The sequence below is a fragment of the Solanum pennellii genome, chromosome 6 (genome assembly GCF_001406875.1).
Source record: "Solanum pennellii chromosome 6, SPENNV200".
In the NCBI taxonomy this organism is placed as follows: Eukaryota; Viridiplantae; Streptophyta; class Magnoliopsida; order Solanales; family Solanaceae; genus Solanum; species Solanum pennellii.
In genome coordinates this window covers 51700666-51719613 of record NC_028642.1, presented here as the reverse complement: position 1 = coordinate 51719613, position 18948 = coordinate 51700666, and the positions used below count along the sequence as shown (strand labels likewise).

Sequence of the window (18948 nt, the reverse complement as noted above, 5' to 3'; positions counted from 1 at the left end):
TGGGGGGTGTTATCCATTCTTCCATACGTTAGCATGGGAAGACTTCCAGCTGGCCAATTTAATTGTTTCATGGTCAGTTAACCAACAAACAAGAATATTCATCAAATAGCTTAAGAAATTGACAGGTAAAATGGTCAAAAGCTGATATTTACTACACAATCCAATCCAAAAACATAAAGATTAAATTATTGGTATTGACTGTTTGCTTACCCCCCAAAGAACTTCTTTCTGATTTATGAGACTAGCATCATGGCCACTTGCAACAAGAGTTACAACTTCTGCATCATCAGATATAGAGCCAGGCTGTCCAGGAGAAACTGTCATTTGATACAAATTAGCTTCATATTGTACTTAAATTTAATAAATACATAGCTCTAAAATTATACCATATGATTATATAATGAGTAATAGGCAAGGCACAGGGGGATCATGGGCCACTAAACTATTCATAGGGTTGCATTTAGGACAATTTTTTGCTAGAACATTGCCAGACTACCTGGGAAGAGCGTGACTTTGGCCCTTGCACCAAACATACCATGAACTTAATTGAGTAAATCATGTGTATCTAGTGACTTTGGCATTTCTTGGCACAAGCAAAAGTGGAATCCGAATGAAAGAGATAAAGAGGAAAAGAATTCAAGGCCTATAAATAGATCTGGAATACCCTCTGCATCTATAACTCACTCTTATTACTATTCTTCATTCCAATAAATCTTTGACCTTAATTTTAGCAACCTCCCTTGGTCAGAACCCAATAGAGGCAGTAGTGAAGGCACATAGTCACTACAGCTAGTTAAACCACCACTTGTTACACCTCCTATGTGACCATGTTCTCCCACGATAACATGACAATTCAGCAACAAAAACAGCCACATCTGCAATATCTTATCAAAGACTTCTTTTCTCATTTCTTTTTCTCCCTGTAACTTGATAAATTTTAGCTACCAAGGAAAATGTATTGGAGTTTGTTCGAGTTAGTAACAAGCCTTAAACCAAGAAACAAAAGCTAGAGAGCACACCTATGGAAGAACCAAGCAATATAAAGGAAGTAATTATGGTAAAATTCACCACTATTTATAATAAACATGACAGTTTCCCTCTAGTCATGTAATTTGGTTCCAGAGGGTTGAAATGGTTAAGTGATCGTGGAGGGACAAAATAAACAATGATCTGACAGAAAGAAGTTGAATTTAAATTGGAACGCTTTTCCTTTCCCCGTCTTTCTTCGGTGGATGTAATGATGAGCATTTGTTCTAACAGGAGAACGGTCAAGGAAAAGACATTTCTCTTCTTCCTTCTCATATGGTTTCATTATCATACCAATATAAATGGAAAGATGTAACTGCTTCTTCCTAAACACTTCATGGTGGAATAAATATTTACGATATTCCTAGGATTCCAAGGAAGGGGTGCTTCTTCACTTGGTTAGTTTCTAGAGGGGTGATTTTGACGGCGGAGAATGTTAGGAAATGGAAAGTTATCTGTATTAGTTGGTGTTTCCTTAGTAAGGAGGCAGGTGAGATCGTGGATCATATTATGCTACCTTGCAATCTAGCAATGAGGTTATGATAGGGAATCTTTAGATGGTTCAGTGTTTCATGGCTGATGCCAAGATCCGTGAAAGAGTTGATGTTTAGTTCGACAACTGGTGCCAGGAGAAGAAGGCAAAAGGCTTGGAAAGTTACTTCTCTTGCTTTAATGTGGGTTATTTGGAGCGAGAGAAATATGGGGGCTTTTGAAGGGATGGAGACGAGCCTTGCTCAACTAAGTAGCAGTCTCCACTCCCTATTTTCTTTTGGTGCACCATGTTGTTCCTATTAGTATAGAGGATTGGGTGTCTTTTAGAGTGAACCATATTTTTGTAGGTTTCTTCTTTTAGGGTATATCTCTTGTTTACAGTCATCTCGGCCTTGTTTTCTTAATGAAATACTTTACTTAAACAAAAATGACTACGCTAAATTAAAATGGTCAATTTAACATAGTTGCAAATTGAAAGGTTGAAAGCAACTGCGAAAATGGGAACTGCACCTTGAAAATTAATGCGCTCATTGATGATCCCAAGCATTGTAATAGATTCTGTCTTGTGCAAGTATTGCAACAAAAGGTCATAGGAGTACTGTTTCAGAGTAAAAAAAGCAAATCAAAAGGCTAATCCAATTAAGTCTAAAGGTATGCATGGTAAAAAGTAATCAAATGGTGCCAGACATGTATATTGACCAAAAAACAGTAATCAAACTGCACGTAAATCCACCAAACTAGACAAACCATTAGACAAATGATTGTTCCTTTAATATACATGGTGATAAGATACATGGCATGAGAACAACAGACTAAATGTTGTAGTTAATTCCAACAAACCTACATAATGAACCAGTGTTTGCTATTTCATCAACATAACTAATAGAAGTTCAGCTTCAAAAAAAAAAGATTTGAAAAGAGGTGGATTTTTTGTCAAAAAGTTGAAGTTCCACAGCAAAATAAGTGGTCAAGCGAAGGAAATGAAAGATAATGCACTCTAAAGTGAAATATCACATTAGTTTCTTTTCCTCCTTTGTAACTACTAACTCGATATGCATTTGTCGCCAATTGCTAACAAACCCCGACACACTTGGCTTTCACAGTTGAGACATTAGTGTGCACTATAGTAGCAGAAAAATTCAACCAGAAGAAGCAAAAGGATCAAGAGAATACCTGACACATCTTAATGTTCACTTTGCTCACCCGTATAGAATGAGCAAATTCCATTTCCTGCATTTCGGAATAAGTTTAGTGAGCATATGACACACTTAAGCATGGAAAAGGTCATCCACACAGGTGCTAGGATATTGATCTACCTCTAGATGGGAAGGTGAGAGGACGCCTTCTAACTTCTGAAGATCACGCAGATGCGTCATCTCATGGTCTTCACGGTAACTATTGAAAAAGGCTCGTGCTGGAAATAAAAGAATTGTGTTAAAAGTTATCTCAGAAATATCAAAATACAACCAAAACATAACTGACAAAGTATACCTTCTTGAATATAACCTCTAGCGACAAGTTCCATGAAACAATGAATAAATACAGGATATAAAACACGAAGCAACTCATGCTGCAAGATTGAAATATATATATGTTCAGATGAATCAATAATAACAATAATCTCATTTAACAAATAAAAGAGGATAACAATAATTAACATAATATAAGATGATTTTAAATGAGTCACACATACTATAAAAGAAAAAGACTTAACAACCCCAATATATACAATGGCCAAACTGTTGGAAACAACAAAGTTTGCACATCATTTCTGCGAACCGAAAGGTATTCTAAGCAGTAACAGCACTGCAGAAAGAGAAACGACCAAAGGAAAAAAAGGAAACAGAACACTCGGCATTTAACATTGTTTCATTTTATCTCCAATGGATCCTACGATTCTTTAGAGAGACAATACAACCGCACTCTCTAGGATATGAAATAACGTCCATGTACGTGAAAGGATTTTAAGGAGAGAGATGGCTAAATAACATAAGGAGCTGATAATAAATTTTCAGACTGAAACGAGGGGCGGATCTTTAAGGGCGAGGCGGATCCCAACCCCTTCGTTAGCTAGCTTAACTTCCCTCTTTTCAATCAATATCAGATTATGTTGGAATTGGAGAAAATCCAGATGCACACAGCACATCCTTCAATTCCAATAGAAAGAGAGAGGGAATCTGGAATGGACTGAGACAAGGTAAACAGAAATGGACAAAAATAAATGGAAGGTAGCTTCAGCTATTACAGGAAACCACAAAATCTTGAAGATTAAAGAGTAAGTCAAAAGGAAGTGTCTAACTTGGAGAGAGAGAAAAAATGGTTCCTTATGTTTGAGTGTAGGTTCAAGGTGGTCCTTCAATATACCCCCCAACAATTTGGGTTTTCTAAGTTTGCCAAAAGTGAGCATTCAGTCGAGCATTTATTTAACAAACTCGGATGGTTAAGACTTTTTTTTTTGAAACAGAACTCAGGTGGTTAGACTTTTTTTTTTTTTGAAACAGAACTTGAATAGGTAGACTTCATTGGAATGGTGAAAATAACTATCCAACCAAAAAACACCAAAAAGTCCTGTCCTATCTTGAAAAATGCTGCAGCATCCTCCAAAAATAAACCAAAATTAGCAAGCTGGCAAACGTTGTAACTGTAGATGTTACTCCCTCGGTCCAACAATAGTTGTCCACTATTGACTTAGCACACCCTTAAGAAACAATAAATAATAGGGGTAACATTACTATTTTATCCTTTGACTTTATTAAATTTAATGCTCTGGAAAATGTGTTAGATGATAAATAGTATTTAATAACAAGGGACACAAAAGGTAATTTATCTCTTGATTTTCTAAACTGGACCCTTGCTTTCGCTAGCAAGGGTTTTCGAACTTGAAACCTCCAAAAATGGAAGTCAACCACTGGCCACCCAAAGGCTGTTTTCGCTTTTGGTGAACTTAAAGGACTAAAATTGTTCAAGAGTACATTTAAGGGACCATCTTGAACCTACCAAACATATGGGACCATTTTCATCACTTTTTCATCTGGCTTGTATAATCACACAACCTAACTTGTATGAAGACAGCAAGCTTGTCATGCTTATGTTATGAAGAGCTATTTTTGGCTCGCTATTATGATCGCAATGGTAGAAGACAGTACTAAATCCATCACTGGTGCTACATTTATAGCATAAGTCAATGAACTAGAGTTGAGAATCACAAATATGAGAACTCAATTTTGAAGACCTTGTCACTGCCAGAAAGACAGCAGCAGAAGTATTGATAGGTCAAGGTGCACATCCGTAATACATTATGTTAAGGATTAAAAAGGGCTAAATAAAAGAGAAAACGAAAGCCTTTCCTTTCCATTTATGTTTATTTCCTATGGTGTTACTGGTGGCAGACCTTTTATTAGTGCATTACATGTCATGAGGAGCTATCCATCATGATACTACATAAACTACTTCTCATGTTACTGTTAGCACAAGTCAGGGGACCAACCTTATACAGATCCAGTGAACTATAGGCCCATGAACGAAGTTTGCTATATTCTTCTTGGTATCGTTGGGGACTGGTTTCAAATCTGAAAACATAAAAATTTAGATTCAGAATGATATCAAAGATGCATGCTAAGAAAATAACCAGAAAGTATGCATTATCACAGCTGTCAAGACTTCCAGCTAGTGTAAGGCGGTGCGAAAACGGAGCCATAACATCTATCTATATCTATAATATTCTAAAAGTAGGAAGCTCCAAAGTGTAATGTCACTAATAGAACTTGTTTTACTTACTTCCATCAGGAAAGTCATTTTCCTCATTTTAAGGAACTTGTTTTCCTAAAGAAAATATTTTCCAAAACATTTGACCAATTAAAGATGAAAAAATTGGAAAACATTTCCTCCATACCAAACACACAATTGTTGTTGCTTCCCTTCTTGAAACAACTAATGAAGCCTCAAGCCTAAACAGTTTTGGGACAGCTCATAAATCCTCCTCTACATCCCCTCTATTTATTTATTTTGAAATAGGTAACTTATATCCGCACAAAAGAACTCATCAGACTGATGAGGAGGGATTTACAAACCCCAGGGGATGCCATCATACTCAAAATCCAAAAACAAACTTTCAAAAATTTACAGTTGGCCTATAAACTCCATTAAGCTATCTATTGTCCCCACTAAATCTTGCTTACACCAAAAAAATATAATACTAAGAGATCTCATCTTGATCTTCTGTGTGCTGCTACCCTTCCCTTCATAATATCTCTCACTCCTTTTTTTTTCATAACGTCCACCACATACAAACAGGGATATTCTTCCGCCAAATTTCCTCTGATCCGCTCTTTCCAATTCCTAGACAGTTTGTTAGTACCTCAAAAGTGGTTCTGGGCATTGTCAATGCTATTTAGAACCGCAATCTCATGGCTAAGCACTCTGCATTTAAAATACAGGAGAAGAGGACAATTGATTCAAAAAGAACCTATTTCACCAAGTAGTGCTGATTTCTCCCTTTTTAGAATGGCTCCAGTGATTAAATTTATGTTATCTACTGAGAACAGATTATTTTTGTCTGACAGTTCAGGGTCAATTTGGGCATTTGCAGAAATGCTACTGGAGGGTGAAGAAAAACTGCTTCTATTATGTTGCTCCTGCTTTTCTTCCAACAACCAAGTCACCTCTCAACCCTAAACAAGTTTTCAGATCTTCTGTACTCAATCCTTCTCTACTTAAAAGTGTTTCATTGAAATTAAACTAATCTTTTAAGGTAAATTGATTTTAGAACTTAATCCTCTTAGCCAAACAGTAATTTTTACATCAAATTAAGTGGAAAAAAGAAACTTACTCAGAGAAAGAAAGGATTTTTTTGGTTAAGTCGGGGTCAATCTGAGAATTTGCTGAGTTGTTGTTGTTATGGATTGAAGAAGAACTGTTTTTATTCACTTGCTGTTCTTCTTGAAAAGCAATCTCCGTTTGCTTGAAACCCTTCTTCTTCAAATACGCTACGACTGCTTTCTCAATCTCTTCTTCATCCATGGCGAGAAATGGTAAGATTTTGAGGATTGGGAAGAAGAAGAAGAAGAAGAAGAAAACACCTGGGGTTTATAGGACCGAGAATTTTGATTTGGGGTTTCTGGAGGGACTTAATACGACGTCGTCGTCACTTTGTTTATGGAAGGTGTTTTATTTTTTATTTTTTTTGGTTAGGCTCCAATTTCTCACTTAATCACAAGATTTGCCCTTTGAATGGACCCATATGCTTAGTAAATAATAAGTTTTTTAAGGACATAATATATAATTTGTGAGAAATCTATTTATCTTTAGAAGCAAAAAATCAAAGATTATCAATACAAATTAGAGTCAAAAGATGCAAATTTCTTTATGCCGATGTGAATCGGTGAGACAATAATATATAATCATGTAATATTTGAAATACTTTACTAAGAACTAATATTTAAAAAATGCATTAATATGGCAGATCTAAGGTGCGGTGTCATAGTATATGCTATTTGCAGATAATGTAATTTTGATTGGTGAGACTAGCGACGAAGTTCACGTTCACAATTTCACATAGAGGTTTATAAATAGACTTTAGAGTGAATGATTTGGGTTGAGGACATGACTAAAATTGAACTACTCGAAGTATAAGTTTAATAAAGTGGTGCATGAGGCTGATGTGGAGAAGTGAGACTTGATATACTAGTCATCCAAAAGAGAGCTAGTTTCAAGTATTTTGGATGTATTATCTAGGGAAATGAAGAGATTGACAAGTAACACCCAGCGTATTGGTACGGGATTGAGGAAGTGGAAGCTTCATTTCCAGAGTCTTATGTGATAAGAAGGCGTCACCTAACCTTAAAGGTAAATTTTGTCAAGTGGTGGTTACATGAACTGTGCTTATAAGGTAATTTATTGGATAATTAGGAACTCTCACATTCAAAAAAATAACAATGGATAAGAGGATATACTAGAAACGATTAGATCAAAATGAGAATATATGAGACAAGGTGGGAGTGACTTTGATAGAAAACAAGACAGGGGAAGCGAAGTTGAGATGCTTTATGCATGCGATAAGGAGATGCACAAATCCCGACGTGGAAGTGAGAAAGGTTGGTTGTAGATGAGCTTAGAAAAGATATACCAAAAAAATATCAGAAAGAGAGGATAAAAAAAGGCATGACATAATTAAAATTTACTGAAGAGATAATCTTAAATATGAAGTCCCGAAGAACACAAATTAGGTAGAAGGTTTGAAAATAAAAGTACATCCATACTAGTAGGTGTAGGAGTCCATTGCTTTATTGCTCTTATTAGTAGTCGTAGTACTACGCTTGTAATTTCCTTGTTCTTCGATTTTGTTAATATACATTGTTTCATGCAATTCAATTGTAGTACTGTTCAACTAGAATGTGTTGTTTTTGCTATTATCAATTAACTTGTACTTTCATTTCACCTTTTTCTAAACCATTTTTATCTTGAGCCGAGGATCTATGAAAAACAACCTCTCACCACAGCTTTGTGATAAATTAAGATATTTGTATATTCTCTTCTTCCTAGACCAGACTTTTTGAGACTGCATTGGGATGCTATTGTTGTAATATTTTTTTAAAAAATAATGTAAGATATGTGTTTTGCACATGTATAACGTAATATATTTTTAGTAATGATTAATCTTTTAAATTCTATTGACCAAAAAAATGCCAATTATTATTCCATTCTCTTTCTTTTGTATTGCATTCAACGTCACGTCGTATACAAATCATTTACTTATTTGACCTTTTTATCTGTTTTATTTTAACTATAATCAAATATAATAAAACAAATATTCATTACAAATACTTGTAGTCTAAGAAAACATTTAGAGAGAGAAAGCAATAATCGAATTAACAAAAATTACTATGATAATAATGTTAAATATTGTTGCATTTTAAATCGCAGAAAAACTATCGAATGTCTTTGAAAGGAGTAAATCTTGCGGCAATCAAAGAACCACTATTTCCGTAAAAAAATTGTTGGAAAAAGAAAAGAGATAGACCTTTGATTTGTCCCGCATGATAGATTTAATTTGATTTTTTCGACGACTTCATTCGGCTGCTGCGACATGCTTCTTCTCTCCAAATTTTCAACTGAAATAGAAACACAAGAAATTGTTCAAAAGGGGGTAAACCTAAATCGAAACCTGAATGAAGGATGATGATAACAAATATCATGATTTCTTACTTAAATCAAATAAGGACTTTAATTAATTCGAAAGTCTTAGATATGATGATGATAATTAAACAATAATTATTTGAGGAAATGTATAAAATGATTGTTTATTATAAAAATTGCACGAATTACATAGTGCTACGAGCTAATTTCATCTTATTTCTATTTTTTCTCAAATTAAATTACAAAAATCTCTTAAACTTATAGGATCTCGAATACATTAGCAAACCTCCAGCGATAACTAAACAATTCAAAATCTATTTCTTTTTTAGGAATTGGTGGCCTTATTTGCTGAAACTTTGAGGAAAAAATAGTTTTTTTCACACCAAAATTTGAGCTTGCATAAACATAGTGTTAACTTAATATATTCATATTCCATTGACTTTATGTGCTGTTACAAATATATAACTAAGAGAATACAAATTTTAATTTCAATTTAATCATCTTACTTATCAAGAATGTCGGTAAAGATCGAAAGAATCGTTAAATTAAAAGAACTCTAAGAATAATATTCACCAATTTTAAACTTATACTCCCTCTGTCTCATTTTATGTGGCAACATTTGACCGGACACAGAGTTTAAGAAATAATGAAGACTTTGAAATGTTAGCTAAATTGTCATTCGAAAAAGTCAACTCATTTTTCTCTCTCCTCATAAATGTATTATGTACTATCTTTAAAATTAAGTGGGACCAACAAGAGTAAAAAATGAATTATACATTTAAATATTTACCATATAAGAAAATGTGACATTCTTTTTGGGACTGATCAAAAAGGAAATTGTGTCACATCAAAATGTAACGGAGGGGATATATTTTGTTAAAACTACTATTTAAATATATTCTTGATAATATTTATGTCACGTTCATAATTCAATACTCATTAATTGACAAAAAATAAACACGCAACACTCATATCAAAAAATTAATAATTAGTGCAAGAGAAAATAAAAGGACATAAATAGTTAAATATGATAAATGAGAGTCAAATTTGAATTAATAAAAAATACTAATAAATAAATAAGAATTAATGGAAAAAAAAAGAAGTCTTCGCACATAAATGAAAAAGAAAAGAAATTTATTCCTCATTCTCCTTATATTCTACTTTTACTTCTATATTTATCAATATCCCGCTTTCATTTTATGCTTTTATAAGCTAATTTAATTTATTCCTCATTTTGATTTTAAAGTTTTGTCACAACGAAATTGTTTTTCAAAGTCGCAGTTGTGACTTTCTTTTTTTAATAAAAAAGATAGTGCGTGCAATACACTATAAATACACTAACACATATGAGTGACAGTTTAAGTGTGTTTTTTATATTTATAATAATTTACGTGTGACACTATAAAAAAAGGATAACTTAGACATATTTTTGACGCTTCACTCCAAAAAAGATATTTCCCCCGTTCTTAATTACTTAATTTATTTTAACACACATATTAAAAAATATTTATTGATATAGTGAATTTACCATTTTACCCTATTAATTATGAAATGCATGAATTAAAATTTAAAATTTTCAGGAAATTCTACCTTTTTCAAAGGAATTAATTTAAGGTATAATAGGTAAAAAGATTGTTATTTTTTGATTTGTTAAAATATACAAATAATTAGGAACAACTAAAAAAAGAAAAGTGGACAAATAATTAGGGACACATGGAGTATTCAGTTACTACTACTGTTAACCAGTGAATCTTTGTAAATTATATGTATTTAAAAGTTTGTAATAACATGTAATCACCGTACGTGGAGATATGAGATTATTACTGCGGCGTCTTAGGATACTTTGATACCTTATTTATGAACTATAATCCTGCTAATTTGATAAAACTCACTCTGTCCAACAATAGCTATCTACTATTGACTTGATACAAACATTTAGAAATAATATATAACATGAGTAACATTACTACATTACCATTTGAATATTAAATTTAATATTTTGAAAAATATATTAAATGTTGAAAAATATTTAATAGTAAAGGTAAAATATTTTTTTTTTTAAAAAGGTACATTATCTTTTAATTTTTTAAACTGATCAAATATTATTAGACAATTACTTTTAATATAGTAAACAAGTAAAAATGAATTTAGATGTTTGGATAGTTTTGGAAAATTGTGGGACTTTCATGTTTGAGAAATCCAACTTACATAAAATTTTATGTTTAAATCAATATAATTCTATTTTTATATTATTATTTTGAAATCATGTAAAAATGGATCTAAATATTATATTTGAATTAGCAACACCCAAATTAAAAAAAAATGGTAATTTTATGTCGAACTTGTAAGTGTTTACAAGTTAGAGAATAGTTGTAATTATTTTTTATTCTACTGTAATTCTACAATCATTTTACAAAAATAAAATTATATATAACATTATACTATATTTTTTTTGTGGCAAATACATATAACACACTATTAAACATGCATATGTCTTCTATAAGTCAATAAATAAAATTTTAAAAAATTAAATCATTTCGAAAAAAAATCAAACAGTAAATATTGTGTTTATACTAATAGCATATTATTGAAAGGTGGAACTAGAGGCAGAATTATTATTATACTAAAAATATCATAATTATTTGTACGTCTTGTAATTAGGTGTGTCAAATTGTACCAAATTTTAGGAGTAATAATTCATGTCACTAGTAATTAATTTGCATCGTACAAAAAAACGTAGAGGATAGCTACTTTACAATTATTATATCTAGTACTTTGTTTGTGTTATATTTATCATTTTTGGATCCATTTGATCATAAATAATACTTTCTCCGTTTTAAAAAAAATTATACTATTATTTTTTTAGTCTGTTTCAAAAAGAATAATTCTTTACCTGTTTTGGCAACACTTTAATTTTAACTTTAACTTTTCATGTGACATATTTAAAACAAAAGATTAAAGGATATTTTGATACATTTGACATAACATTAATTTAGAACCATAATTTTAAAAAAAATCTTCTTTCTTTTCTTAAACTCCGTTCCGAGTCAAATTAGACAAATTTTTTTTAAATGAAGAGAGTATTATTTTTTGAGACTACTTTTTTATTTTATTTGATAATTAGGGTTTGATCATGAAAAATTTAAATTTAAAAAATAACTTGTAATTTATTTTGTAATTCACTTTTTATTTTGAAGTTATATTTAAGTATAATCAAAGCATGAACTAATTTCAAATATTGTTTGCATATATATTCAGCTCCAACTCTATAAAATCCTAAAGAAAGTGAAAAATATTTAAAAGCTACGGCCAAACGCCTACTTGGTCTCTACTTATTTTTATTATTTTTTTTTTTGAATATATAACATTTTCTCATATAAATTAAAGGACTTTTTTGTTAAAAAAACGCAAATATTACCAAAAAGAGAATAAATGATACATGTGCATTTTTATTTTTAAATATGCTTGAGTTTACTTTTATTATTTCATCTTTATTCTTACCCTCTCATGCCACCTTTTTTTTATAAAAATAAATAAATAAATAAATAAAGAAAGCAGAGCATTAATTGTTTGAATAACTTTCGAATTTCCTTTTTAGTAAGTTTTGTGGAGAAAATATTTTTTAGAAACAAAATTTTATTTGTCAGCAAGTAATTTTTCTTTTTAGAAACATTGCCCCTCCCCAATTATTTCAAAAATAACTTTCTCATAACTAGGTGACTGAATTAGTTTGTTGGCATTCAATTATTTTAGGGAAAAAAAGATAAATATATCTTCGAATTATTATAAATGATATGCCGATCTTTCGTTATACTTTTGAAACATTGGTGTTCCTGTCGTAAAAGAACTAGAGCGTATATGCCTTCACTCTGACAGAAGACTAAATAGGGACACGTGACACAATTTTATCTATCGATCCGATGTCGGGTCGATGAATAAGATTATGACACGTGTATGTCCGTTAGTATAAAGGGTATATATGCTCTAGTTTTTTGACGGTAGGGGGACACCAATGTCCCTAAATCATGACGAAATGTATCTATATACTATTTACGATAGTTCAAGGGTATATTTATCATTTTTTCCATTATTTTAAGGGAAAAGACTCATTTATGCCATCAGTTAAAAATTTGGCTCATTTATGCCATTACCGTTCAAGAAAAGGTTTATTCATGTCATTATTTTTTAATAGTGATTTTGAAAACCATTTGTGACACATGTCTAATTATAATTCTGCCACGTCATCAATTTTTGTAAAAAAAAAAATCTAATTCAATTTTTGTTCAAAAGTATGATTTTTTTTATTTAAAAAATTGATAACGTGGCCTAATTATAATTGGCACGTGTTACAAATGATTTTGTGAAACCAATGTTAAAAAATAATGGCTTGAATGAACAGTTTTTTAAACAATAATAACATATATAAGTCAAACTTTTAATAAATTACATAAATAAATATTTTCTAAAAGTCTGATAACATATTTGAGTCTTTTCCATTATTTTTATTTTAATAAACCTAAAAATTGAAGAAAAAATAGTTAAAAACCCAATAATAACCCTATGAAAAAAAAGAGGATCTTTTTCAAATTTGTGTGGAGACTCTTTACTCTTTTCATTTATTTTTTTCTTCCACAAGGCCAAAGCTGAGAGGCTGAGAGACCCACCTGTATTTTCTATCAGAAATAAGATATCAATAATAAAACCATCTCACAAATCGAGAAAAAAAAATTTGAAAGAAGAAATTAAAAAGCAGAACATTATTGTGAAAGAAATAAAAAGTTAGCCAGTCATTCAAATTTACTGCTCTTTAATTTTTTGTTCTACTTTTATTATTATTATTACAATAAATTATTGTCAAAAAGATACAAACAAACAATGATGGACTTTCACCATTTTCCCCTCTGCACCATGCATCCATGCCAAGGTTCATAATTAAGCTCACTTACCCCACCCCCTACCCCTTTTACCCCACCCCCTTCAAACCCAAAAATTTCCTAATGAAGAAGAAAGCTTTATTCACTTGTTGTTTTTATGTTTATGTATAAATGTATGTACATGGTACTAGTGCATGAAGAAATTGAATGATGAATAATGACATTTTTTGTTTTCTTTAGCCTTGTTATCAGCATCTGAATCTCCTTCTTTCTCCCCCCCTTCAACCCACCACCCACCCAACATACCCACATTCTGACACCCTCCCTACCCCCTTCTCTGCAATATATCTGAATCTTTTTCATGTTATGTATATATAAATAGTTATAATGAATGTTGTATGAGATCTAGGCTCTCTCTCTTTTTATTTAAAGAATCCAAGGTTGTAAAAAATTGAGCAAAAAAGGCTTCAGCTTTACATGATTCTTGCATTTTTTTCAATCTTTTCCCTATTTGTAAATCAAGATCTGAACGCCCTTTGAGTTAGTTTGAGGAAAGATTTGATTTTTCTTTCTTCTTGCTGAAGATAATGGCACCCCCATTTTGTGGTTTAGCTTAAAGTTTGCAGATTTTTTAGCCAATGGGGTTTTGGTTTAGATCTTGGTTCTGTATTACAGCTCTAGGGTTGTTGCCCTTTACCAGTAATATCTTGATTTGAGTGTTTTTGCACCCTCTTTTATCTGTTTTGAGTCTGTTTTTGTGTTAAAAGTTTGTGAAAAGCACCATGTGGAAGCATTTTCTGAGTAAGCTTCCGAAGAAATCACTGAAATCTGAGTCAGTAGACTCAGGAAGAGGCAATTCAGACTCACACAGTCCGAATGCAAGCTCAAATTTAGGCCCTGGAAGGCCTAATAGTGTTCCAAGGAGGACTTCCTCAGTTGTGTTCCCAGCAAGTGTGATTGCAGGGATTGAGCCTTTGATTTCCTTCAAAGATGTTCCCAGCTCTGAAAAGATGAATCTTTTTATCAGTAAGTTAAGTCTCTGCTGTGTAGACTTTGATTTCAGGGACCCAACTAAGAATGTAGCAGAAAAGGAACTAAAAAGGGCTACATTGTTTGAGCTTTTGGATTTTGTATCTGCTAATCCACCCAAATTTTCAGAACCTGCAATTCTTGCATTGTGTAAAACATGTGCTGTTAATTTGTTTCGGGTTTTCCCTCCTAATTATCGGTCTAATAATAGCCACGCCAGCGAAAATGATGATGATGAGCCTACTTTTGACCCTGCCTGGCCTCACTTGCAAATTGTATATGATCTGTTGCTTAAGTTTGTAACATCCTCTTCTCTTGAAGCTAAGGTTGCAAAGAAGTATATAAACCATCAGTTCATCTTGAAATTACTTGACTTGTTTGATTCTGAAGATCCAAGGGAAAGAGATTGTTTGAAAGCTATTTTGCATAGGATTTATGGCAAGTTCATGGTTCACAGGCCTTATATAAGGAAGAGTATAAGCAATGTGTTTTACCGTGTTGTGTTCGAATCGGAGAAACATAATGGGATTGCTGAACTTTTGGAGATATTTGGAAGTGTGGTTACAGGGTTCGCTCTGCCATTGAAAGAGGAGCATAAGATCTTTTTGTCAAGGACCTTGATTCCTTTGCACAAGCCAAAATCCTTGGGGATTTACTTTCAACAGTTATCATATTGTATTAACCAGTTCATAGAGAAAGATCCCAAATTGGCTAGCACTGTGATTAGGGGTTTGTTGAAGTACTGGCCTATCACAAGTACCCAAAAGGAGGTGATGTTTTTGAGTGAGCTGGAAGAAATTTTGGAAGTTATTAACATGGCTGAGTTCCAAAAAGTGATGGTTCCCTTGTTCTGGCGGATCGGTTGCTGCATCAATAGTTACCATTTTCAGGTACTAATACTTGTGTCTCTAGACATGTATATTTGTGTGTGCGTGTGTACTTCAATTTTTATTTGTTGCGTAGTTTCTGAGTTGTTGGTTAGATATGTTCAAGGATCTATGAACTAATATTGTGATAAGATTTCTCCTTCTAATTGATACAGAGGATTCAGGCTAATGTGGGATGGAAATGCAATTGATTGTATGATGTATTCTTCATCCAGTTGTTTGACTTGTAAAGAATCAGGATCCTTCCAGATTTACATGTATTTTTAGCTGTGAGGAATTTTTATATGAAAATCTTTAAAATTACTACCGGCTCAGTTGCCTAGAATTAAATTTCTAGATTGCTGACAGGAGTTTTTCATTTAGTTTGAAATGGTTTCAGCAATGAGCCAAGAACTTAAGATTATGGAGCCAAAAAGACTTGTGCCCCAAGAGAATGTTCAGGATTTTTTTTGTCTATATGAAACAACAGCCTTGTCAATGAACTGGGTAAACAAGTGGTTTCAAGGGATGACAATAGATAGAAGAGTGCTGATAAAGAAGATCTATTACTGTTTCCCAGGGCATTTCTGGAATCAAGTTAATAAAATTCATCAGAAAACCTGCCAATAAGAAGAATGAGATATATTGCTTAATCTGCATTATTCAGTCAATGATTTAAGTATCTTTATCCATTCTTAGACAGACTCAAAAAATGGAGTTTCAAAGACAGAGAGAAACTGATGAAGTAATTGGATCTTTGACAGAGTTAACTTGAATAAAACCAAGTATCCTGGGCCTGTTTGGCCAAATCTTCTGACATCAATCAGTCATTGCACTAAGATGAACGCCACCACCATATTCTGAAGAGTTGGTGGTGGTGGTTATAGTATGATATCTTTAAACCTGCAAGTTCTCAACACATCTAAACATGTGTAAATTTCTACTTGTTATAAACCAAGTCTTTCTGGTAGATACTTGGATTTCAATCATTATATGGCATCACATGGTTCTTCTCCGTTTATCTTTTATTTTTGAGGCTGGAAATTGTTAGGTTCAGGGACACAATTTGCCAAAAACTATAGCATCTCACTTCCAAGGCATATAGTATATTTTTGCGACTAAGTAATGATCTTCTAACCAAGAGTGAGGACTACGCTTATGAATTGTGTATTTATCTAAATACTGGAGGCTTCTACATGAAAAGTGGTTTGTGGATGGGGAAGAGAGAGATAGAGAAGAATGAGTATATGGCAAAATGGTTGAAAAACAAATTTAGTTCATTGTTGGTTAGTTTCTGAAACCCCCTCCTCCTCTTTATCTTTCCATTCACTCTAGAGTTCTCTCTCAACCCCCCTTTTTCCCCAGTGGGGAGTGATAGATATGAACTTCAGGCCTTCTCTGGTTGAAAGGTTGCCATATGTGATGATCTCTTTGATGCTGCATTAGTCTGTTAACCCCCCCCCCCTCCCCCCAAAGACATTTACTTGTCATCCTAACAGTCAAACTTTTATTTTCCAGGTTGCTGAAAGGGCTCTCTTCCTTTGGAATAATGACCAAATTGTCAATTTGATTGCACATAACCGGCATGTGATTCTCCCGATTATATTCCCAGCTGTGGAAAGCAATACTCAGAACCACTGGAATCATGCTGTGCAGAACTTGAGTCTAAATGTAAGAAGGATGTTCTCCGAAATGGATGATGTACTTTTCCTTGCTTGCCATTCGCATTACAAGGAAGAACAGGAGAAAATAGACTTGGAATCTGAAAAACGGAAGGAAGCATGGGAACAGCTGGAGACTGCAGCTAGTCTACGTCCACCTGTAGCTGGAAACATTGCTGTCCTGGTAACGCCTTTAGCAACTTCAATCACTTGCTAAGAGGTGATGACTCCACTCTATCCTTGTCCCCGTGTTTTGCTGTGTATGTTCCAAGCAATTTAGGAATCATGGAGGAAAAACTAGAATGGCGTCATGGATGGAAAATGGCTGTTGTCTGGCGCAGGTTTTTGAAGATCAACCCGATTAACAGCCTTATCTCTGTTGTAACCTTAGTCCTACAACTGTGTTGAGAGCGCGAATGGGGGGCTAAACTAACATTTGTTTCTTTTATTTTACTTTATGAACATTTTGTCATGGCCTTATATGTTATCTAAATGGCTAATATTTTCATCACCTTTTTGCCTGGCTTCTTTAGTGTTCAGCTTTGCTAGTTGGATGGAAGTGGAAAAGAAGAAAAAGAAAATATAAAGATTTCAGGCAATTTGTTTGACACCATTTCTTGACATTGACTAATTTGTAGTTTTGTACTATATTTATGAAGCTTCTAATTATTACCTTTTCATTTTGCCCTCAAACAGATGTTTTTATACTCTTTAAGTTCCCATCTATTAAAAATGGTTTATTATAGTGATATTTATGCACTCACTAACTTAAAAGTTATGACTTAAGAATGTGCTAACTTGTATGGTGAGACAAATCTAGAATTTAGTTTATGACTTCCAGTCTGATCAACAGACCAAAAAAAAAAAAGCAGCTCGGTGCACTAAAGCTCTCACCATGTGCAAGGTTTAACGAATACATGGACTTTTTGTATGTGGTTTTTACCTTGCAGTTTTGTAAGAGATAATTTTTAAAACTTGGACCCGTAATATCTTATTTCATTGAGTTAGCAAAAATTATTGAATTCGCGTGAATCTGCAATAGACCCCGGGCTTGTGGGTTAAGAGACTTTTGTGATTCTTCAAGCCAAAATTTATTTGGCACCTGTTTGTAGCATTATAATAATGTGCTGTAAAGGGGTACTTTACAGCGAAATAATACCATAGAAGAGTACGGAATACGACCACATTCAACAACTGTACGATAAATAGAAAAAAGTAGTACTACTATTTCTCTACTAAAAAAAGAGTTGGAATCAAAATAAGCCATAAAAATATAAAAGTAATCAAAATAAGTCAGTATTTTAGTAAGTAACCAAAATAAGCTTAGTGGAAGAAAAAGTTTCACTATATCCGATAATCTAAACGTTTTTCGTTAGTGTCATAACGTTTATTTTTAATATATAATGAAACTTTTTCTTACATTTTATAAAGTGGAACTTTTTATTTCATTTTACAAAGTGGAACTTTTTATTACACTTTATAAGAAGAATATTTTTCACGTCTTGAATAAGCTTTTTCAGTGTTGTCATACAAATTATATTGATTTTGATATGTCATTAAAACGGAAAAAAAATATTTCATTATGTATTTTTATTTTTTTATTCTAAAAAATCTTTCAATCTCTATTTAAGGATGTTTATACATAGTTGATAGCACCTACAACATAAAGTCTTCTATATTTGTTCATTTCAATCTAAGAAAAATGTCTTCTACACCTAAAGTTAAAGTTTTATTTTATTGGGATGACGAAATTATACATGACGAAAATATCGTTTATTATAATTATCCTCCCAAACACAATATTAAATATCAAATTAATGTCCGATATCATAAATTTATTTCATCAATTTATAAAAGAATGGGTAT

The 18948-nt window shown here is 32.6% G+C and overlaps 2 protein-coding genes across 2 annotated transcripts in view; one reads left to right on the top strand and one right to left on the bottom strand.

Moving 5' to 3' along the window:
- The window catches only part of LOC107023774 (transcription initiation factor TFIID subunit 5), a 17103-nt gene extending 10458 nt beyond the window's left edge, over window positions 1-6645 (bottom strand). The window contains exons 1-7 of the mRNA XM_015224571.1: window positions 6347-6645; window positions 5006-5087; window positions 3010-3088; window positions 2835-2932; window positions 2692-2748; window positions 2029-2116; window positions 211-317 (exon numbers count right to left, since the gene is read on the bottom strand). Of these exons, the coding sequence (XP_015080057.1) occupies window positions 211-317; window positions 2029-2116; window positions 2692-2748; window positions 2835-2932; window positions 3010-3088; window positions 5006-5087; window positions 6347-6537 (702 nt within the window). The 5' untranslated portion in view covers window positions 6538-6645. The remainder of the gene's footprint in view (window positions 1-210; window positions 318-2028; window positions 2117-2691; window positions 2749-2834; window positions 2933-3009; window positions 3089-5005; window positions 5088-6346) is intronic.
- Window positions 6646-13405: 6760 nt separating this feature from the next.
- LOC107023411 (serine/threonine protein phosphatase 2A 57 kDa regulatory subunit B' kappa isoform) lies at window positions 13406-17760 on the top strand. The gene is made up of 2 exons (XM_015224101.1): window positions 13406-15445; window positions 16940-17760. Exons 1-2 carry the CDS (start codon window positions 14309-14311, stop codon window positions 17297-17299), a joined length of 1497 nt encoding a protein of 498 aa, XP_015079587.1. The 5' UTR covers window positions 13406-14308; the 3' UTR covers window positions 17300-17760.
- Window positions 17761-18948: the final 1188 nt, after the last annotated feature.

Coding starts and splice junctions, on each gene's coding strand:
- LOC107023411 (XM_015224101.1), top strand. CDS start 14,309: ATGTGGAAGCATTTTCTGAGTAAGCTTCCGAAGAAATCACTGAAATCT. Junction 15,446..16,939: donor TCAATAGTTACCATTTTCAG/GTACTAATACTT, acceptor TTTATTTTCCAG/GTTGCTGAAAGGGCTCTCTT.